The following is a 21,627-nucleotide window of genomic DNA, read 5'->3' on the forward strand; positions in this document are numbered from 1 at the left end:
TAAAGAAGGCTTAATCTGATGGAAAAAATGATGCGACTGCAGTGGCATTGAATGCAGTGGCAGTAGCACCGAACTCCTAGCTGTGCTGGTGGCATGAACGTTGGTGACGGCATCGCCCAGGCTTTTAGCTCATTTCAGCCATGCGAATAAAATGAGGCATTCTATGGTTTGTGAAAACTTGCAATAAAATGCTCTGGCAATCAAGTAACTGTTGGTGATACTTCACTACCAACGCTGCACGCGCGAGCAGCGCCATAAAAGACCCACTAGCACAGCGGGTTGACGTAAAGGCTGGTTCACACCACACACCCTCCACATCCGCCGGCTTCCCGGGGCCGTCCGATATCGGCTGGCCAACCTGCCTTTTCCGCCGGCCCATACGTCTTGGCAGCGCGCTGGCCGGCCGGCCGGTCCATCGCACAGCCCGTCGGCCGACCAGTCTATTGTTGGCCGCTATTGGCCACGCTCGATCGTCGTCTCGGTACCGCCCGCGGCCACCGACCTCGCCACCATGGCCGATGACCTCTGATGACCTCATCTGACCGCCGCCAGCGGCCACCGGCGCGCTGGTCGCGACGCCAGAACCGCCGTCAGCCCCCGAGGAATACTCGTAAATCCGGCAATAAGCTGGTATCCGCGTCTGGTGTGTACCAACAAACTACAGCAAGCAGGAAACTTTCTTCACCGGGAATGTCTGGAATCTCGGACAGAAACTTTTCTAAAAAACAAGTTTTTGTTATTCCGCCAGCAGCACGCCTGGACGCAGCTGTGCCGATGGCATGTTATGAATCTTTCCAGCCTGAAACGATTCGCGGCGCTATCCTCAGCGCGCAGGGCGGGTTCACAATGGTCCCATCTTTTCGTCCACATGAGACCTGAAAGGCCAAAGAGGCGGCAGAGGTGTCTCCATCAGACCACGGGCCGAGTAGCAGCCAGCACCAACGCCGGCGGTCGGCGTCGAGCCGTGTTTTAGCTGGAAATGAGTAGGAAGCTAATTAAATCCGGCTGATTTGAATGGCCTAATCGAATTCAGCGGAGCTCGTTAGTTGCGTTGGAATTGACCGCCAAAACGCCGGCGTCGGTCCGGAATGCTAATGCATCAACTGGTGCTAATCGGGCTCTTCTGGCTTAAAACGCAAGAATGCACTAATGACAGATGATGGAAGCAGTTGACATGTTCATTTGCATATATCACAAGAACTAAGCTTCATGAGGAATCATTCCGGCCGTTCCGTGTCGACCTTGGCGACAAAAGCGATCCATCATGCTACCGATTGCCTCCAAGAAGCATCGATTTTGCTTTCAGGAGGCCCATTCGGCTTTAAGAATGGCTGATTGGACCTCCATTTGTCAAATCTCGCCGAGCCGTGGCCCGGTTCGGCCCCGCTAGTTTCGGCTCACACCGATTCCGGCCAGCTCAGCGAACTCCCGTGTCCAGACGACATCAGCTCCCAGTCGGCCGGCCAGACGGGCCGCCACAGCCGCCGACTTGGCTTCGGAGGCGCGTGGGATGGCCGGCGGGCACGCCATCCGATCGGCACACCACTCTGTTGCCGCGGCTGTCCGGTGTGCCGCTCTCCGGTCACGGAAGGAGACCTTCTCTCTGCGGTCCGACAAACTCTGCACGGATGCTGGAAACAAACAGTCGACCGCGGCTCTGCGGAAATAGCGCTGCATTTTTAGTTGAAAGCGATGCGGGATATTTGTTTTAGTTGAGGCTGAATTTCTCAGAATTTTCCCGCTGAGAAATTCAGCTAGGACGGGTTGACAAACATCCGCGACTGGCGGAGACATTCACAGATGACTGATATAAATACTAATAACGACTTACCCAAAACGGGCCTCACTGAACGGACTCTCCGACCCGGCCTGGGCCACGGCGAGCTCGAAATGTTCTGGATCATGAGACCGCTCTGAAGCGAACCAACGACCACAGTTGGGGCCGAACGTCCTTTTCCGGCTGCGGAGTCCCATTTGGCATTGTCGAACCGAGCGGCCCGATAAGGTTAGGGCCGGCACTAACCGACAGTGACAGAATGGAGTCCGGTCCGGCGGTCCATCGGTCCCTGTAGCGATAGCACAGACATGGGGAGATTCCGCCACTGAATTCGAAAGGTGCGGACTAATAATGCCCGCGGCCGTTAGCGATATCATTGAGTTGGGTGATCCCGACTGATTGATGCCAGTGGCGACCGCTGAAATTTATGCGGATGGAAGCGTCGCATGTCATCATGGCTAGTCAGAATGGCTGACAAATTGTGGCCTGAAATAAGCTTATGTCATGGCCTGACTATGCAATGTATAGTTTGGTTGGTTCGGAATGATTCATCAGTGCATTGATCCTATGATAGATGAGATTGTCCAACAGATGAGTTATTGGTGTGACGAACTGAGTGGCCAAATATGTCTGTCTCGTTCAAGCCATCCATTCTCTGAAAAACTAGATGCTGCTCTCATCGCAAGTAATTTGCCCGTTTTCTTATGAAAAAATAAAATAAATAAAAATTCAACAGGTTTACGCCACGAAATTAACTAACACTGAGATAACTATTTAATACTCATTCCCATAATGCCGTGACCCCAGGCCCCTCACGCTGACTGTTCTTCCTATACCGGCAGAGATTCTGGAGATCCACAAAGGAGGTCGGATGGCCAGTCTGCTCGGTGTTGAGGGAGGTCACGCCATCGCCAGCAGTCTGTCTGTTCTGAGGAGTTTTCACGACCTGGGAGCCCGTTACCTGACCCTCACTCACACCTGCAGTACACCATGGTGAGTAATCACGGATCTGCTGGACAGCATGGTAGAGGATCACGGCATTGCTTGAAACCATGGTGAGTGAGAAATCACCTAAAACACATCGTGGTAAGTTAGCACATGGCCTGCAGTACACCGTGGTATCGAGTGGCCTCAAGTACGCCATGGTAGGTAGTCAGGTGACATGCAGCACATTCTGGTTTGTGATCACATGAACATGCACGCGCCTGAGTGCACATTTGTTTTCTCATATCCACGCCAACACACCCCTGAAGGCGGTGCATCCGTTGATTTCAAAATTGGTCGCGCGACCTTTTCGTCACAAGTAACTCCACGGAGAGAGGCCGACGTTGTCTCATGATTCTTCCTCTGTTCAGTCTATATTGGACCTGAGACTGAACCGGTATTGGATTACAAGAGTCGCTCAAATATTGGGTCTGCTCGCCTGGCAGACCGAAATCCCCTTTATTGGCGAAGTTTGGCTTCTCCTTCACCATACTGGACATTTCAGTACGGGCGACTCTCACCACACCAGCGACAAAACTGGCGAGAGGTCACTGTCGCTCAGCGGAGAGGTCACTGTTTGTCGAGAAGGGAGAGGTCACTGCGGAGAGGTCATTTCTGTCCAGTAAGGAGAGGTCACCGAAGAAAAGTCATTATGGCCCATCAAGGAAGCCACCATCGTCCAATTGGCAAAGGTCACTGCCGTCGATGGGCACAGGTCACTGTTATACATTGGGAAGAAGTCACTGAGGCACACGGTGAAGGTCATTGCGGGGGCGGAAGTCACTGCGCGCTGTAACTGTCGTTCTGTGATTTGCTAACTCAACTTTGTTTTATCCAAGTTGATTAATTTGTGCTTCCAGAGCTAAATAATGTGAACATAGCACCAGCTTTACGTTGCCATCCTACCAGTGACAAGTACGCGTACGATGTTTTGCCTATTCCTACTTTGTGCAGCCGCCCCCGATCTCAGCTAAGAAAAAACAGCCCTCGCTTTTAGCGTTCCGTGACTTCTTTCGTTTGATCTTCAGTTTAAATTCAGCGGTCCAAATGTCAACATCGATAAAACACAGTTGCCGCAGCTGGAAAGTCAATGAAATGTATCGTTTCATCTGATGGTGGGAGCCGAGCTTTTTGAGAGGGACGCACGCTGAAATGGAAAGGCGGGAACTGAAAATATGGCTACTCATTGTGCACACTGCTCAGGGAGGTACGCTTTCAGTGAGGCAGGGCCTGATAGCAGGACCTAGAAATAACGGCAACCCTGGCTGGCGCCACTGTCGATTCTAGTCGCTCTTTCCTTTTATTCGTTTAGAATTCCATGTAACACCAAACCAGCGTTAATAATGCCTCGTGCGTGACCCAGCCTGCATTTTGTCATGGCGCTAGTATACGACTTTATGCGTCACAATAACTGCACTGGCTGTGAGCGATCGGCGGCGCGCCACTTATGTCGCGCCATGTGTGTGCTGCGCCAGCCTGGCCGCCCTATATTTGCCGCAATGGCCGCCGCTGCTCACATTATGGAGTCATGAGATGCACCAGCGACCATAACGTAGTTAAGTGACTCCTTCCGAGCACAAACATATTAGTTTATTGCACATTGCTGCAAATGCATGCATTAGCAGGCGTGCGTAAATACATGCAGTGGCCATTTACTTCTAATTGTACTTAAAGCACTAGCGGATCAAGAAAGGCGGTCTTGGACGCTGAGGACAAGAATACCTCAGAAGTGTCTCCGAATAAAAAATAAAAACTCATCGGATTTCGATTCCTTACGCACTGCGCAGTTTAACCCTATTAGTGGCAGGCTCCTGGCTACCCCCTATTAGTGGCAGGGGGGGGGGGCTGTTTACGACCCCCCCTTGATATCTCGAGATCTAACGGGCCGATTTTCAAAATTCAAACGGCATTCGATTTCGCTCAACGTGATCTACATTTCTAAAAATAAAAATTAAAAAATGTCAATAGGGGGCGGTAGAGGGGGGTAAAAACGGGCAAATTGCAGATACATTTTAGACTGTTTATCACGGCCAGGTTTCTGAACCAATCTTAACGCAACTTTTGCCGATCGATAGAGAATGAACCAGGAATTCACATGGATCCTAAAAATATGCATTTTCAAAAATCATAGGCGGATACAGATCATTGAGATTGGGGGTACACAAAAAGTATAGTAAATAAGGTTTTTGTTGGTACTGTTTCTAAAAAGGGTGGTAATGGTCTTGTTATGTTACAATTTTCTTATGAGAGAACAACTACAATTGTATTGGTCATGCATAGGCGGTGTCAGGGCACCTATGTTGGGAGGTAAAACATAACCCCCCTTTTTGGACGCCTGGATCCGCCTATTATAGCAAAAACGTGTCAAAAGAGGATGCACAATGACTGTATATGTTATCACATAATACCTTTCATCCACTGTTCGTAAAACTGGTGCAGCATCGTGATCTTCGCCCAAATGACTCGCTTCACGAATAGGACCCCCCAATTCCCAGTGCTCTGGAGCCGCCCCTGGTAAAGTTATGAACTTGAAATTTTCAGGGAATGTGCCCAATTTAGTTTTAGGAAAAGTCAGAAAATTTCAGCATCGTAGCTTCAGCGGTTTCGGAGCTATTCCCGAAAAACCTGAGGGGTGGATAAAAACAACCCCCCCTGCCACTAATAGGGTTAAAAGAAACCTTTTCTAATATAATAGAAGTTGTTAACTTTTCGTTTGATTCTCGAAAAACCGTAAATTTTCGCAGATTTTAGGTTCTGCGGGGGGGGGGCATCCCAATGCTTTAAAGCATGCAAAAACCTACTAAACCTTCACACGCGGGCCGTCATATAATTGCAGCTATATATGGATCATCTATCAAAGTAAATATAGCTGCACCTACGCAGATCGCTACATTGACGGATCTCGCATATATTTACGCCTCACACAGGGGTCCCTTGGGTAAGGCACCACCCACGCTGACGTCACCGGATGCCCCTGATGACGTCACGGCGGGTCAGCTGAGTCCCGAGGACGTCAGGTGGGCGTGGTACTACGCTCCTGCTGTCGGGCCGCAGACAAAGCACTACGGTCTGAGCAGTAATGGATGATTATGTAGAAAGTCAGCCGAGCGCGGTGCTAGTCATACTCGTACAAACGACACCCACACATGGCAGCCGCCATGCAAGACTTGGCAAGGCAAACCGAGCTATTGTGTTTGGGTTGTCGGTTGACGCTTTGATGTTAATTTCGTGTGTCATCGGTTATTACATGCGTACGATGTTGGTGATGGTAGATTAACCTCAAAGGGTTACTGCCGGTGATACATGGATCGTGTGCTGTGGCGTTCGTCAGTATCGTAATTAGCTATCGTTTCCGCGATAACCATATTCACAGTTCCGCGTATACGGTTATTGGAGGCGCTAATGCGTCTCAATGCTGGGCACCTCAAAATGATCGACCATCGGATAATGGGGGAATTTTCTGAAGGCGCCAATAACTACATACATATAGGCTCTTGCGGAAAGTTGTACAACGCACTTACAGAACTATGAGCTTCCTTGGATGCTGAAGCTGAACATTTGAGCGAGATTGTTGCAATAATCTCGCAGTATAGGAAATACATTTTTTATACAAATTCGTATTAACGCTGTGACTGCAATGTGTTCCAGGTCGGAGTACTCGGAGGTTCCATCTCTGCAACAGCGAGGTCTCACAGAGTTTGGTGAGGTAAGAACGCCTCCACGCGCGACCCCGGTCTAAGTTGGCGCACTCGGTAGACAAGCTTTACCGTCTTTTCCCCACCCATCCGACTTTTTATTCAGGTGTATATGATTTATTTGGTCAATGTCACTCATGTGCCTTCTTCAGTTCTCAGCTGGTAAAGCTGCTAGATCACTTTTGCCTGTCTCTTCTAAGTGTGACAAATTTCTCCTCGTCGCACCCAAGACGGCAGAACATCTCTTACTCGCCTGTTTATCCCTGACTTGTCATCGGTGACCAAAGCCATCGCCATAGGCGGCGGAACGGGGAGGGCACCGGGCACCGTGCCCCCCTTTGATTTTGGCATTTTAAAATTAGCCCTATGGACGTTGCATGGAAAGAATGGGTCCAAAAGTCGGCAGTCCCCCCCCCCTTAATTGAAGGTCAAAGGTGTTCCGCCGCTACTGGCCATCGCCATCCTCCTATCAAGTCCGCCGCCACCCACCACCAACATCTTCCATCTCCCACCGCCGGTGTCTCCCTGAATAGAGCGTAAATGGATAGTGGATACCCCTGCAGCACCGGCAGTCGGGTCTATGGCAGCTCGCGCGGCCGATGGGGTGTCGGCGGCGGCGGCGCTACCCTTTGATGGCTATTTACGGTATCGGCGACGACAGATTTATGTCTGCGCCGCACACACCATCAGCCAAATGAGAGGGAGGGGCGCCGCCATTGGTGGAGTGACAGACGCCGCAGTAACTCCTCCGCTCTCCCTTTTCCTGTTGCTCTTTAAGGCCTATACCGCTATCTCTTTATCCTTGCGCTTCTACCTCCTCTCTCTCCCTCTCCCTCCCTCCCTTCCTCTCTCCCTCTCTCTCTCTCTCTCTCTCTCTCTCTCTCTCTCTCTCTCTCTCTCTCTCTCTCTCTCTCTCTCTCTCTCTCTCTCTCTCTCTCTTCCAGTCAAACAGATCCAATTGCCATCTGACGATGGATCCAATGGCCATTTTTGTCTGTTTATTGAATTTAACTGGATTTCGTTCAGTCTATTTTCGAGAAAAGTTGTGCGGTAATAAGTCGAACTGTATAACTCTACGGCAGCCTCAGTTTTACCCATCTTTTAAAGCTGAACATTTTGTTGCCCTACGAGTGATGGTGTTGCTTCGGGTGGTAAAAAGAACATAAAATGTGCATTTGGGCATTTCTTTCCTCACACTAAATGTACACGAAGCTCGTAAATTGAAAAGACACACCTCTAAAGTTCAATCGGTTAGCTAAAGGGTGGTCCTAAAATCAAAAGAGCGACGAACATTGGGCCCAAACGGGAAGAACAGACTACTTTGGTATGTTTCTGTAAACGCAACCCACCACGATGCCGTCACACTTCCATTTAACTTGTTAAATATTTGGACTAGGGGTCCGACTGGCCACTGGGCCGGGAATTACACTGAACAGTAGCTTCACGCATCTTCCTCAAAGAGCTTTCTAAAACTTTAAATTTCTAACGACTTACGCAAACTGTATTCCTTACGCATTCCTTACGCATACTGCATTCCTTACGCATACTTGTGTATGTGTTGTCTTGGTCAACGCCACTGGACAATGTCATGAAGCCTCAAAACAGGTGATGAACAATGAACATCACCAAACGTGCTCCGACAGCCAGCCTCCGCAGCTCCAGGTTTGCTGACAAATGCCTGCATTCAGCGGAGAAGCAGCGGTGTCTAGACAGCACTTGTGGCGACGTCACGCCAGTTTGTCCTCCTGTCCCGATGTCGAGTGCACCTATCAATACCGGCCCGGCCTGTGGTGTTTTTCCTGTTTGTTTCTCCGCTCAGTGGCAACCGAAAGACATCGTCGGCCCTCTTCAGCTACGGAGGAGAAGCGGAAAGCAATGAAGCGTGCTCCCGCCAGTGTGATATTGATGGCCGCTTCGTTTCTCGGGGATTTGCGGGGGAGAAAGGCACAGAAAATGGTGTGATGTTTGTTGATGTTTTTACGTTTTCTTTTTTCCCCTGACCTACTGCAGCTAAGGTTGTGTGCTTAACTCGACCACACGTCGCATGGCTGCCAGCCGATGCCGTTGCATCATTGCATCATTGCATCATTACAATCAGCGTAATGGGACAATCTCGTGCTAGCAAGTGCCACCACCGCTCACCGTTCACACGAGACTGGTCTTCAAGGTGCCTATTGGAATACTACATAGTTAAAGTATATATATACTCATGGCTGAGAAGTTCCTCCATGGTATACTTTTGCCACTAGGTAAGTGTCGTAAGTGTTCCTATTGCAATATCCGGACCTGAGTATCACAATTACATATACACCGAGCTCCTCTCGTCTGTCCGCAGAGCGTTGTGCGGGAGATGAACCGTCTGGGTATGGTGGTCGACCTCAGTCACACCAGCACACAAACAATGCGAGATGTGCTGGCAGTGTCACGAGCGCCCGTCATGTTTTCTCATTCGTCTGCGCATGCGCTCTGCAATATCTCAAGAAACGTGCCGGACGCCATCTTGAAACAGCTGGTAAGTAGAAATGATGGGTGGCTGGTCTTGTCTCGTTTATTAAAAGCGAGATATTGCAATGGTCTGAAATATTGGCGATGTGATCTATGATCTCTATTGGCGATGAAAAATAAACCGATGAACGTTCGGTTTGTGTCTTTTATGGGGAATTAGTGGGCAGTCGCGGATAAAATGTGTGTCTGTGTTTTAGTTTTTAGAATTTTGTTCTTTTAAGCAGAAAGGTAGGTATCTGCAAAGAATAGGCAATTCAGTCAATTTCTGTTTTTAATATCAATCCACCGTTTGTGCCACTGATGGATCTAGTCAGGAGGCTGTTTCGGGAGTGCGCAGTTTGGGAAGGTCGCTCTCTTCCTTTCCTGTACTGCCAATTACCATAGACGACTGCTGATAACCAGACCTTCGAGGAGGCTGACCCCGTGACCCCGGTATGGATCCGCCGGTGAATGGGGTCTGTATCAGCCTGTGCAGCTGCCCCCACAGCTGACACGGCACTCCATCTCAGAGACTGTTCCGTTCTGTTTCAGGCGCTGCACGGCGGTATTGTGATGGTCAGCTTTTATAATCGTTTTCTAACTTGTGGGAAGAATGCAACTATACATGATGTTATAGGTATGTATAATTGCTGATACATGCTGCACATTACACGTATAACGCTAAAATAAAGTAAATGACTTTGCGTAAGTGTTAGAACAAAGAAGTTTTGTATCTGTGGACTGTGAGTGATCAATATAGTCAAAGTTCGTTAAAAATATGAGTGTTTATCTTCGGGATTATTTAAGAATCTAAGGTTTCGTTTACATACTCGTATTCAATGCATGCTGAAACGCAGCGAGCCAAAAATGCACTTCATCCCTATTTATCTAAAGTCAAGGGTAAGTGCAAAGGAAGGAAGACTTGGAAAATTGTCAGTTCCATCGTGCCTATTTACCTAAACTAATCACTCAATTACAACAGTCAATATTACAATGTCAACCGACAGCTCCGAACCTTCGCTTGCATGGACGAAACATAGATATCCTTTGTTACACAGGAAATCTATCACTTAATTCATAACAAGCGTGAGGAGAAGAACAAGGAAAAACACGCACATGAATTACGGATAATGATAGTGCGTGATATATGGATCATGATAATGCGAGTACAATTAAAGCGCAGCAGTTTGTTCCCGAACAGAATCTCTTCCGTAAGGCTTGAGATGAAAAATTAGAAAAAGCATCGAAATTGAATTAGGGGTTAGATCAGTTCAGCAGTCAAAAATCGTATAGGTACGTACTATACAATAGCGCTGGTTTGAATAACACTTACATAGTGAATGCCGGCCTAACCCTTACGTACATTAATGTTAATCTTTCTATTCATTTGCCTACTGAACATATGCATTGTGAGCTATCTATCATGTTTTTGCAAGTCAGCACGAGACCAAGAATCACATTCAGATTCCTGCAGAAGGTTATGGAGGAGAAGGAGCGTCTGCCACGGCTTGGCCGTCTCCCAGAATACCCGTGAGCAGAGGATAATGATGTGAGGAAAAAGCCCACAGGCCGGCCGACCGGCTGTCTAAAGATAGCCGGGAGAGACGACTGCACCATCCTGACATGGAACGGCCAGAGCTGTTGAGCTGCGCGAGAGTTTCGAACTTGAAATTTAGGCCGGCGTCGGTCGGGCATCTGGCATCTGTTGGCTGCAAAATTGACATAAACAATCATCAGATGACAAAGCTTGTCGCAGCGATCGTATGACAATATTTTGTATTTATTCTAATGGAAACAGTTGTTAGTAACAGAGCAATCATGTTAATTGATTCCTCAGTTTTAAACGTAATCCTATCAGTTTACTATACCGAGCAAGCATGCATGTTTACTAGGAAGATAAAGAAGAACGGTAGTAAACATTTACGAGCCCCCTTCTTCCAACACAATGAGCGTGCTAGTTCTCCTATGCCGACTGTTTTTTGCGACGCCAAAATCAATTTATTTTGTAGATCTGTTATTGTTCTCCAGCGATCTGACTGTGCTCTGTCTGTTTTTCAGCTCACATAGAGCATATTCGTCGGGTGGCCGGGGTGGACCACATTGGTCTCGGGGCCGGCTACGACGGTATTGACCTGTGAGTACCGCTTGGAGGAGGGGTTTTCACGCCTAAACCGGGACTGGAATGCACCCAAACGGGGGCTGGGGTATGCCTAAACGGAGGCAGGGATACACTCAAACGAGGGTTGGAATGTACCTGGATGGAGGCTGAGGTACTCAATTCAGTAGTGTATGGAGGTGCTGGTATGTATCGTTCGTATTGCACATTGGTGTCAGGTGTGGGTGCCTAGTCGATAAATAGCAGACGGCAGCACGGCAATAGCAATAGCATACTCCGCGGTATCTTTGACGAAGTATGCAACGGATCGCACTCAATTGCGCTTTGTTTATATCATTGTGTCAGCAGGCAGCTGAGTTGTCTGATTTCTTGCTTGGTTCTGTCTTATATCACGTCATTAAAAACATTTGGTGAGCTTGTCATCAATCTTTGTCATATTTTGCACTGGCAGACCTCAGGGACCATGAGTTTTCTCTCGACATTGTTTCGGCGCTCCCGGCTCTATAATTCTGTTGGAAATATTGTACCAGAAACGAACGTGGGAAGTCGAGATTGATTGCGTCTGGGCCTCATAACCCACATATTACAGCCATATACCAAATGCGAAACGGCGAAATCACACAGCAACAGCGTCTGTGATTGCGACTCGCCAGAATAAAATGTTTAAAGACATATTTCACATGTAGATCGCACTAGCTTTATATTTTCCTCGTGACTACATCCGTCAGCATTGAGAGAACACTTGCTCCAATGGTGGAGTTTGGCTACTTTGTTGGGCGTCCATGGGGCTACCCCAGTGGCAGCTAGATGCCAGCTAAGGAGATGCATTGTGCGTGCCTCTTTGGGAGGAGATGCAGGTGAAAAAGCCAGCCGAATGGCCATTTGCATGTGAATGGTATGAAGGGCCCCGCTGCATTGTTGTATCGGCGAATCGATGGATGCCTGGGCGCGCCGCCGATGTTGTTGGGATGGGCGTACAGCTCCTATAGGAAAACCCGAGCTGGAGTTACATATCATTGGACAACATCTGATCGAATACCCACATGTGCTGCCTATTCCCCAGTAAGAAGGTAATGAACATGGACAAACTTCATACTGCTACACAACACTTCCCACTTCCCAGAGGGTTACCATTTGTCTATTTGTCACGCATCTTAGCGCTCGCCAGCTGATGGTGTATGCTTGTGTCTGTGTGCCGACAGGGTGCCCGAGGGGCTCGAGGATCCGTCCAAATACCCCCACCTGGTGGCCGAGCTGCTCGGTAGGCCAGGCTGGTCAGAGGCCGACGTCAGAAAGGTGGTCGGCCTCAACTTTCTGCGTGTGCTCAGGAAGGTCGAACAGGTGAGAAACGACTTTGGCTTCAGATGAATGTTCCCAACGACGCGTAGCTTCCAGCTTCTTAAGCTCCACATATGTAGTGTGAAGAGGGTTAAGCAGAGAGTCTTGTCTTCTTTTGTAATACTTATCAGGAGAATCAGCTTTCCATTGGGAAATTGTCTTTTGTAGCCGGAATTTACTGGCAAACCATTTTGGACAACATTTTGCAACCTACCTCCGTTGTGAATTCCTTTCATTGCAACCTGAACCCCAATCCCGTCCCTAGAGCCGTCTTCAATCCACCATCATTCCACTACCTGGCAGTCCCGCTGCACCCAGCACGGCTCCACCCCCGGGCGGCTCCTCTGCCATTCAATGACCGCCCGCGGGCCGTCCGGCCAGCGTGTCCGGTATCTCCCCGTGCCGTCTCTTTGTTTGTCGTTTCTATTCGGCCGGCGCCACAATCAGAGACATGTTCCGGCCGTAAACCCCGCCGTCCAGTCCGATCTGGGACGTCTCCGGGCTCAAAAAGCGGCCCGGCGCGCGACTGGTCAGCCGTGGCCGACGGACTCTCCCAGGAGAGGAGGGTATGCCGCAGCCTCCGGGCCCAGGCCCCGCGCGACGGCCGACTATTGATTGCGTCCGCCGGCAGAGGTGGTCACCGCTGCGAGTGGGCCACGTATCGGAACGGTACCTGGCAAATATCGGACCAAGATGACAGACACTTGACCATATTAGACCAGGATCAGACCAGCAACTGACCAGATTAGACCGGCACCTGACCATATAAGGCCCACACTGGACCATATTGGACCGGCATCTGACCAATATTTGATGTATACCTGACCGACATCGGGTCGGTACTTGACCATATCGTACCAAAATCAGACCGACATCTGAGGCAATGGCACATAACGGACCAATCCTGTCTGAACCGACACGCATGCTATTTTGAGCAAGCCTTGAACCGACACCCAGACACAGCCAGTGTCTTGTCTGAAGCTGGATCGACTCACTCCACATGTGGACCTGACCGAATCACGCCTCTGTCTGCCATCCAAGTAGTTGGAACCCAACCGATGTCTGGTCTGCATCACTGGACCGAAACCACAGACCGGTATTTGTCAGACATCTGACTGGCACGCCACTCAAGACCGACAGACTGATAGGCAGTTGCAGCCCGACAGGCCAATGCTTGCCGATATCCGACCATTGTATGGGCGATGGCAGCCAATGTAGGGCTTTTTTGATGACTGCTTACTTACAGATATCTGACCAATATCGGACCGACCTTGTTTGTTTTGTTTTGTTGGGTTAGGCCCTTTCGGTCCAATGAGACCATTTCAGAGCCGGGAGGATGATAGGATATAGGGGGAGACATTGGTCTGGGCAGGCACCCTAGTGAGTCGCCGGGGCTGAGCCCGTCCAGAGGACAGGCCACCCAGCCCCAAGGCACTCACTGCACCCTGCTACGGGGTGCGCTCCCTCGGGAGCAGCGGTGCCGCTCCAAGGGAGCAGCCCGCATGAGATAAAGTTGCCTGTCCAGCCCGGAGGGGGTTGCGGTGTGGAGGAGAAGGATTTCTGTGTCCTGAGGATAGAAGCACGGAACGGTGGACCGACCTTGGTCAGCTATAGAGGATTAATCCAATAGTAGACCATTCGCCGAGCGAGTTACGCTAGCGGCAGAAGATCGATGGATCCCGACCGCAGACGGCATGGGTGTGAGGACCAGCCCCCAACCACAGTGTCTGGGTGATAGCAAATGGCCATATCTGGACGACAACGGATAGCGATATCATAGGCGATACCAAATCACGATGCCTGGGCTCTACCGAATGACGACATCTTGACCTATCAGGTGACTATCCTCTCTGATGCGAGCTTCCGGCTTCAAAGTACCGACATTTTACGGCTGAGTGGCGGCGGGTTATCACCGACATCGTATTTCGGTCCAGGTTGACATTTGATCAAATGCTTCCCATGCGGCCATCAGACAACCAGGCCACGCAGCTTCCCAGCCGATCCTTGCTCCCTCCCCGCTCGTCTCCAGTCTGCTCGAGCACCGCTCAGATCCATTCTCCGACCACCGGAGAGTCTATTTGTTTCCATTCACCACGCTGTGTTTGTCTTATGCCATCAATATCTGCCCGTTGTCTCTCCCAGTTCTGACCGAAGCCGTCTCTCTCCCTCCCTTTGTTTCAGACCCGTGATCATCTTTCAGCAAAGAAGCCTATATCGTTAGAACCGCTGCCAGATATAGACGAGGACTATATCAACAATAATTGTACCTATGATTTACGAGAGAATTAAAATACGGAAATTGTTCGGTCGTTTGGTTTGGGAACGCTACAAGGAGAGACGGGCCACTGACCATAAGGAAAAGGCTAAGGACCGAAATATGGACTGAGAAGATAAGGAACAGTAGCATCCGGCTACTTCCACTAATAATGTACAAATATTGCTGGGAAACTATGCACCACTGATACGAAATAACTCATCACACCAGCAGTAGACAGCATTGCACATTGCACAATGCACACGTTCAAACCACAGCTAGCTACTATCAAGCAGATACGCATATCGCCTTCTTACCGATGACATGAAATTCGAACCGCTTATGAATTTCCTCGGCCGAGCCCTATGCAGCTCCAAACCTCTGTATTCATGTGTAGCGGAGAGCCTCCGGACTGCCGACCTTTTCCGTTTGGTGGAGTGGTCTCTGTATAACCGGGCCCATACAGCCGTGACCTTTGGATGTCGGAAGACAGTGCGCTACTCGGAGCGACATGGAAAATAATCCAACTATTCGCCCGGCCGGTTGGACCGACTCGATGGACAGAGCTACGAATGTAACAATGTTTTAGCTGAAAACATTCAGATGTTTTGAATTTGTTGAGGAAGCATAGCGGATAGCTGTTGAAGAATGACGAGGTAGCGGATTGATAGGGAAGTTATCAACCATATGTTTTATTCAAACATTTTTTCGAATGTGACATTTTTGCATTTATGAGGACGAGAACAGATTTATTAACGAAAAATATGACGCTTAAAACAAAAACAAAAATCGATTGTTAAATCATTCTTCCATTCCATTCTTTGAGCATTACTTAAGTTTTTAATACCTACTTATTTTTCGGATATTTGATATCACTATGAGAGTTGGCTTTCAGCAAAGCCTAGCAATATAACAGCAGCGCATCCGCCCTGCCGAAGCAGGGTCCGCGGTCGCAGCATCCAGCCTGCCTAGGCACGGTGGCACCATCACTCCACCCTTCTGCCGCCGCGCCGCCGCCGCGACGTCGGTTCGTTTTATCAATCTGACGGCGCTCGCCGGCTCGACCGATGCATAATTACAGTTCGCCGGCTCCTGGAAGAAGCCACTAATTGAATCCGGCCCAGCCCGGCCTGCAGAGGTGTTGCACGTTATTGGGAAGTGCCCGGGCCTCACCCGGGCGCAGTGAAGAAATGGGAACTACTGGTAGAAGATGTGACAGGTTGCTGCTGATGTCAGGTCGGGCACCCTCGAACTGGGGTGCGACCTGATTCAGATGTTAAAGCCTTATTGTACCGGAATGCCAAAATTTTTGCAGGAAATTGTCAAGAAACATCATACTTGTAGGACTGGACGCATGAAGAGCAGGCAATGCACCCCAGGACCCATCAGCAATTGATATATTACTTCTTCATACTCGTACCCACTGAACTGTAAGTTAAAACGATCACCTCCGCCTATACCATCGCACTAGCGCACTTTCATAGTGCCCAGCCTAGCAAATCTACGGGGTGCGTCATAAGTTCTGGTACACTTTTTCTTTTAGTAATAAAAAGAGTTACAACATGTTTACAGAGTTGAGTATTTCAGTAGAGGATCTTTATGAAGTTAAGTCAAAGCACGTGTGATATCATGAAAAAAAATTAACTAGATGAGCCTTAATTAAACAAATGGTAACTGACCGCCCGACAGCTAAGTGCACACCATGCCGCCTTTCTCCCTAACAAAGAAAGTTCGCGGGGCCATCGTCTGCATGAAGATGGCGGATATCTCGGTAGCAAAGATATGTCGCACGCTTCGCTGCACGCGGAATCTTGTGTATCGGATGTGGACCCGGTACCAGGAGACCCAGAGTACCGGAGACCGATTCCGTTCCGGCTGCCCCCGGTCCGCCCACACGCCTCAGCTGAAAGCCGCGGTTCGCAGCCGGATTGTCCGCAACCCCGAGCGTTCCATGCGCCAAATGGCCCGGGACCTTAATGTGTCCGAGCGTTCCATGCGCAGACTCATTTCTGAGGATATCCGCGTGAAAAGCCTCCGCAAGAAGCACGTTCACTCCCTCAACGCTGCACAGCGCCACACACGGAAGGAAAGCGCTCTCAAGCTCCTCCGGACCGGGGGCGGCCGGAACGGAATCGGTCTCCGGTACTCTGGGTCTCCTGGTACCGGGTCCACGTCCGATACACACGATTCCGCGTGCAGCGAAGCGTGCGACATAGCTTTGCTACCGAGATATCCGCCATCTTCATGCAGACGATGGCCCCGCGAACTTCCTTTGTTAGGGAGAAAGGCGGCATGGTGTGCACTTAGCTGTCGGGCGGTCAGTTACCATTTGTTTCATTAAGGCTCAGCTAGTAAATATTTTTTCATGAAATTACACGTGTTTTGACTTAACTTCATAGAGATCCTCTACTGAAATACTCAACTCTGTAAACCTGTTGTAACTCTTTTTATTAATAAAAGAAAAAGTGTACCAGAACTTATGACGCACCCTGTAGACGGAAAGTAGAAGTGCTTTAGTGTGTATAAGCCCCGGGCTGACATCACTGATGATATATTTTAAAATGAGCCAGCTCCAGTGGCCCACTCGGCTTTCTGTGAGACCGGGAAGTCGAACGAGAGCCGAGCGCTCTTCAGTTCTGATGCAGCCATTTTGCCTGTGACACAGGACAGTTTCACACGGTATTTTTCAGTGGACTGGACAGAGAATAAATCGCCCTCACTCGGTGCCACGGCCCAAATATGTCGCGCTGAACTTCTGAAATGCGCAGCCCAGAGAGGATTTTACGTCTGCAGCTGTGGGACAGAGAAGAAATGTATGGCTATTCTCATTAGTATTGGTGCCCTATGTTTAGCATGGCATTAGCGCTAAGTGACACGGCATTTGCTTAATTCTTTTAATGTATCTCATACATTTGAAGAAAATGGAGCATCTACTTAGTTGAGAAAATGTTCTCACTGATTCAGCCTAGTGTTCAGATCCGGGAAGTAGAATTTCATTATTGCTTGGCTAGATAAGCGGAGGGACTTTTTCAGCATTCCCTGGAGCGGGTTAGTGAGCATGTTTACCGTAGAAACACACTTTACCGAGCACGTAAAAAGGTACAGAGAATAAGTTGCACCTTTAATTGAGATGGAATTGAAGCAAATTCATTGAATAAGCTAGAAGCCTTTACGTGCTTCCAATTTCAAAACATAAGGGCAACAATCATCGTTCCATCGGTTACACACCACGATGTGCTGCGGTTGCCTGAACCATCAACTTTTTGCCAGCCACCTCCAGTATTACCTGTCGAGAGCCGTAAAATTTCGGTCGTTAAAGCCCCACCACCTCAATACGGCCTTTTACAGCCAACCTGCTGCTCGTGGGCACTGCGCTCTGCCTCGATCACTCCGAGCTCTGCCCAGTATCACACCGTGCTCTTCCTTTAGAGACACCCGGGCTTTACCCAGATCACTCCGAGCTCTGTCTGTTGGGAGACTCCAAGTTCTGTCCAGGTCACTCAGAGCTCTGCCTATAGAGACACTCGGAGCTCCACCTTGAGAGATACTCCAAGCTCAGCCCATATAACTCAGAGACCCACATACGGCGACATTCAGGCTCTATCCCAGAGTTAGTACGTACCCGATAGTTTGTTACCTTATTATCATTAATGTTGGATATGGGCATAATGTCTTTCTGTACCTGAGGCTAAATATCGTCAAATTTAAGCGGAAATGTATGTCAGCAAGACTGTTTCACTTTACCCGACTTTTAGGTTTATTGCCACATCCAACGAATATAAGGAATATAAGGTAGGCAGATATTCGCATGTGTTTACATGCGTCCATTCAAGCTTGAAGTTCCAAGCCAGTTGCGCTTTGAGAACTTTCAACCAGTCAATAGATACAATTTCAGCAATTGCACACTAAGCAGACAAGGTTGAGTCGATTGAAAGCGCAACAATTCAGCTTAATTAGTTGCCTACAGGAAATCTTTCCATTTAGCTACAAGAATCATTAAATCAGACCAAGACGAACTGCACCCAAACACTTTATACTCAGCCTCACTCGATACGGATCTAGCTACTCAGCAATTCAACTTGCGTGCAGCATACTCAACCTCATTCACTCTACACTCAACCCCACTCACTACACACCCAGCCCCACTCACAGCACACTTCACAATTCACAGCCAACCCAACCTAATCCTCACGCACAATCCCGACCTCTGCGATAACCCGCCATACCTCTCCCTCCCTCATTCCTACCGCAAAGTTGGCAGTGTCGTTAGTTGAGCTCACGCGGCAGCTGTCCCAAGTTGGGCCATCCGTCGTCACCAGAGAGGGCTGATGTCGACGCGCCAGTCGGGCGAACCGACGCGTCGCTGTCGACGTTGTGAGGTGGGACGGACGTCGGGTGTGTGTTAGGCAGAGTCAGTGATGGTGGGTACTGCCAGGTAGCGACAGGGAGACAGGTTATCAGGAAGTAGCTGCAGCTGTTAAAGAGTTCTGGGGAAACTGCACCTTATAGCTCATTAAGGGTGGGCAGTATCAAATTCCATGCATATAGCTGAATTTAGAACCCGGTCGTTAGGGTCACAATTGAGGGAGGGATGGTTTGACCATGGAAGAATTGGTAACCATCTGTGGCTTACACCACCAAGCGGATTTGAATGAATTGAATGCATTGGTGTCCATTCATTCACTGGTGACGTAAAGGGACATCGTTAAATCGCTCTGACGACATTGGTCCCTCTTTACGGCGCCCTGACCTCATATGTAACCCTTTGTAAGCACCACCTTGACCTCATACTCCCTTTCTGCGGTTTACATCTCATCAGTACCCCTTCGTGCCTTCCGGAAGCAGTCTGTCGCTATGCGCAGCACCGCAGCAGCATGCATCTTTTATCAAACCCCGCTGCGTCTCATCCTCACCGCTTCTGGCGGCGCGACTCCCATCCTTCTGTAGGCAGGGTCGGTAATATAGCCAGGCGTCGTATCGGCAGCCACGGTCACCGGGACCGGCCGGCCGCTCCGGCGCGTCAATTGGACCCTCTGAATAGTTCAAAGGCGCCGGGACGCGGCCCGATGACGGATGTCACCCGTAACGACCCGGGAGGCCGACGCGGTGCCGACTTATCGTCCCAGTTTGTTCGTGTACTTCTGGTCCGGGGGAGAGGTCACGACTCACGACCCACCGAGGTCACGACCTGACGTAGTCAGCTGACAGGTCACGACCCGACACTGCAGTCAGTTGACTAGTTGCAGTAACCGCGATTCATGAAATTACGATAGCGATTTAGTGCATGCTGATTGCTTATCACTGCCTTGAACTGGCGCTATCAAGTTCAGCTGCTCAGTGCTGTCTGATAGGTCAGAGAAGCGGGTACTTCATGTAGATTGCCGTGACCATTCAACAACCTGGCATTAAAAGATTTATTCTGCAGAGTTAGAACATTTCTAAAATGAAATAATACTAAATGATTCTAATTGATTTTCAGAAATTTGAAAAGTTAGATAATGATATCCTGGTCGTGAAACTTCTATCCATATTAGCTTCCTCACCGAACTCAAAGGGGCGCCAAAACAGTATCAGACAAGTGGAGTCCGACAGAATTGTTTCTCAAGTACGGGACAAAAGGAATGACAAACTTATTATTAGAGTGTTGCGCATGATGACAAAACAATTAGGGTATTCATTTTAGGTCATTCCACTGCACCAAATCAATATAACCCGTCCTACCTTTTCATTCAGGTTCTGTTGTCCATCAGAATACCTTGCAGTGGAGAGAAAGGTACCGAGATTGACTGAATGCGGCTTCCAAATAAGCCACAAACGACGAGAATCGTTTCTCTCGTGCGAGTTTAATTCCGTGGCGCTCCGCGAAAAGACTTTGGACACTTTTTCGCTGTCTCATCAACAATTTGGTAACTTCCTTGGACGCTGATACGAATGAGCGCAGCCACGCTTCGGCGAATACTAGCTGAGTTGCGAAAACCCAGATTTCTGAATGATGAAACCGGTCTTCAGTGGCTGCTCGCTTCCTTTTATAGAAAAACAGGCGAGCCTCGTGGCACTGGAAAAAGACGTTTGCTCTATTCGTGTTTGAGTCATTTGTGGACATGAGATAAGAGTATCTAATGGTCTTGCAGCAGTTGTATTGAAAATATATCGATGATCGAAGATACGGGCTTTCTGTGAATCGCAATATTTATAATGGCCTGTTCTTTAGAATTAGATCATGAGAAAGCTTTCGACTTCTAAACCAGGTTAGGTGATAGATCATGTATGTATGTACCTACGGGCGCAATTTATTGGTGTAGAGGACGTATGCATAAAGAAAGTACCTGTATAATGCGTAGCATTACTTACACATTCGTTATTTTCCGATAGGCTTAGTCTTTACTTTTCCTAGTGAATACCAAGTGAATACGACGTCTCTGCTCAATGTTATGACGCCTATGTGCATGCGCCTTCCCTCCTCTTACTTCTCAGTATCCATCTATAACTTAAACTCAAGTGTAAGGGCGGGGGCGAGGCATTAACTCTTCCATCGACCTGAGGCAGCGTCTGGTTTTAGGGTCAATTCAAGGGATTAGCCGGGCCTGCGGCGGCAGGAGAACATTGCTGTACGGCTGAAGGAGGTCGTACGGTGTCCTTAACTGCATCCCTTCGCTATCACATTTTCATACCGCAACAGATAAGTGCCTATTATGCTACCCTGAGGATAGTGCGTAGAAATATGTGTGTGTTAGACGAGCAACCGCGATTATCAAGAAGAGGATGCAAGTCAGAAATAACCTGAGTATGGCTTCAATGCTGATACACTAGCACACTGCACAAGTGCATACATTAATCAACATTATACATGGAATCATGTTTATATTACCCACGAATGAAGTTTTCCGTTTCTTTGTTAATTGTGAACATATTTGTAACATTTCAAAAATGACTTCATGCAAAACAAACTGACTGGAGCCCCTGTAGCATACAAACAATC

General features: G+C 48.9%; 1 protein-coding gene across 1 annotated transcript in view; it reads left to right on the forward strand.

The window, feature by feature from the left end:
- LOC122368586 (dipeptidase 1-like) overlaps positions 1-14,695 on the forward strand; it is a 72,382-nt gene extending 57,687 nt beyond the window's left edge. Inside the window, exons 6-12 of the mRNA XM_043342674.1 lie at positions 2,620-2,770; positions 6,410-6,467; positions 8,792-8,968; positions 9,493-9,577; positions 10,999-11,074; positions 12,259-12,397; positions 14,576-14,695. Coding sequence (XP_043198609.1) covers positions 2,620-2,770; positions 6,410-6,467; positions 8,792-8,968; positions 9,493-9,577; positions 10,999-11,074; positions 12,259-12,397; positions 14,576-14,683 — 794 coding nt within the window. The 3' untranslated portion in view covers positions 14,684-14,695. The remainder of the gene's footprint in view (positions 1-2,619; positions 2,771-6,409; positions 6,468-8,791; positions 8,969-9,492; positions 9,578-10,998; positions 11,075-12,258; positions 12,398-14,575) is intronic.
- Positions 14,696-21,627: the final 6,932 nt, after the last annotated feature.

This window comes from Amphibalanus amphitrite, unplaced genomic scaffold (genome assembly GCF_019059575.1).
Source record: "Amphibalanus amphitrite isolate SeventyFive unplaced genomic scaffold, NRLGWU_Aamphi_draft 000959F_arrow, whole genome shotgun sequence".
In the NCBI taxonomy this organism is placed as follows: domain Eukaryota; kingdom Metazoa; phylum Arthropoda; class Thecostraca; order Balanomorpha; family Balanidae; genus Amphibalanus; species Amphibalanus amphitrite.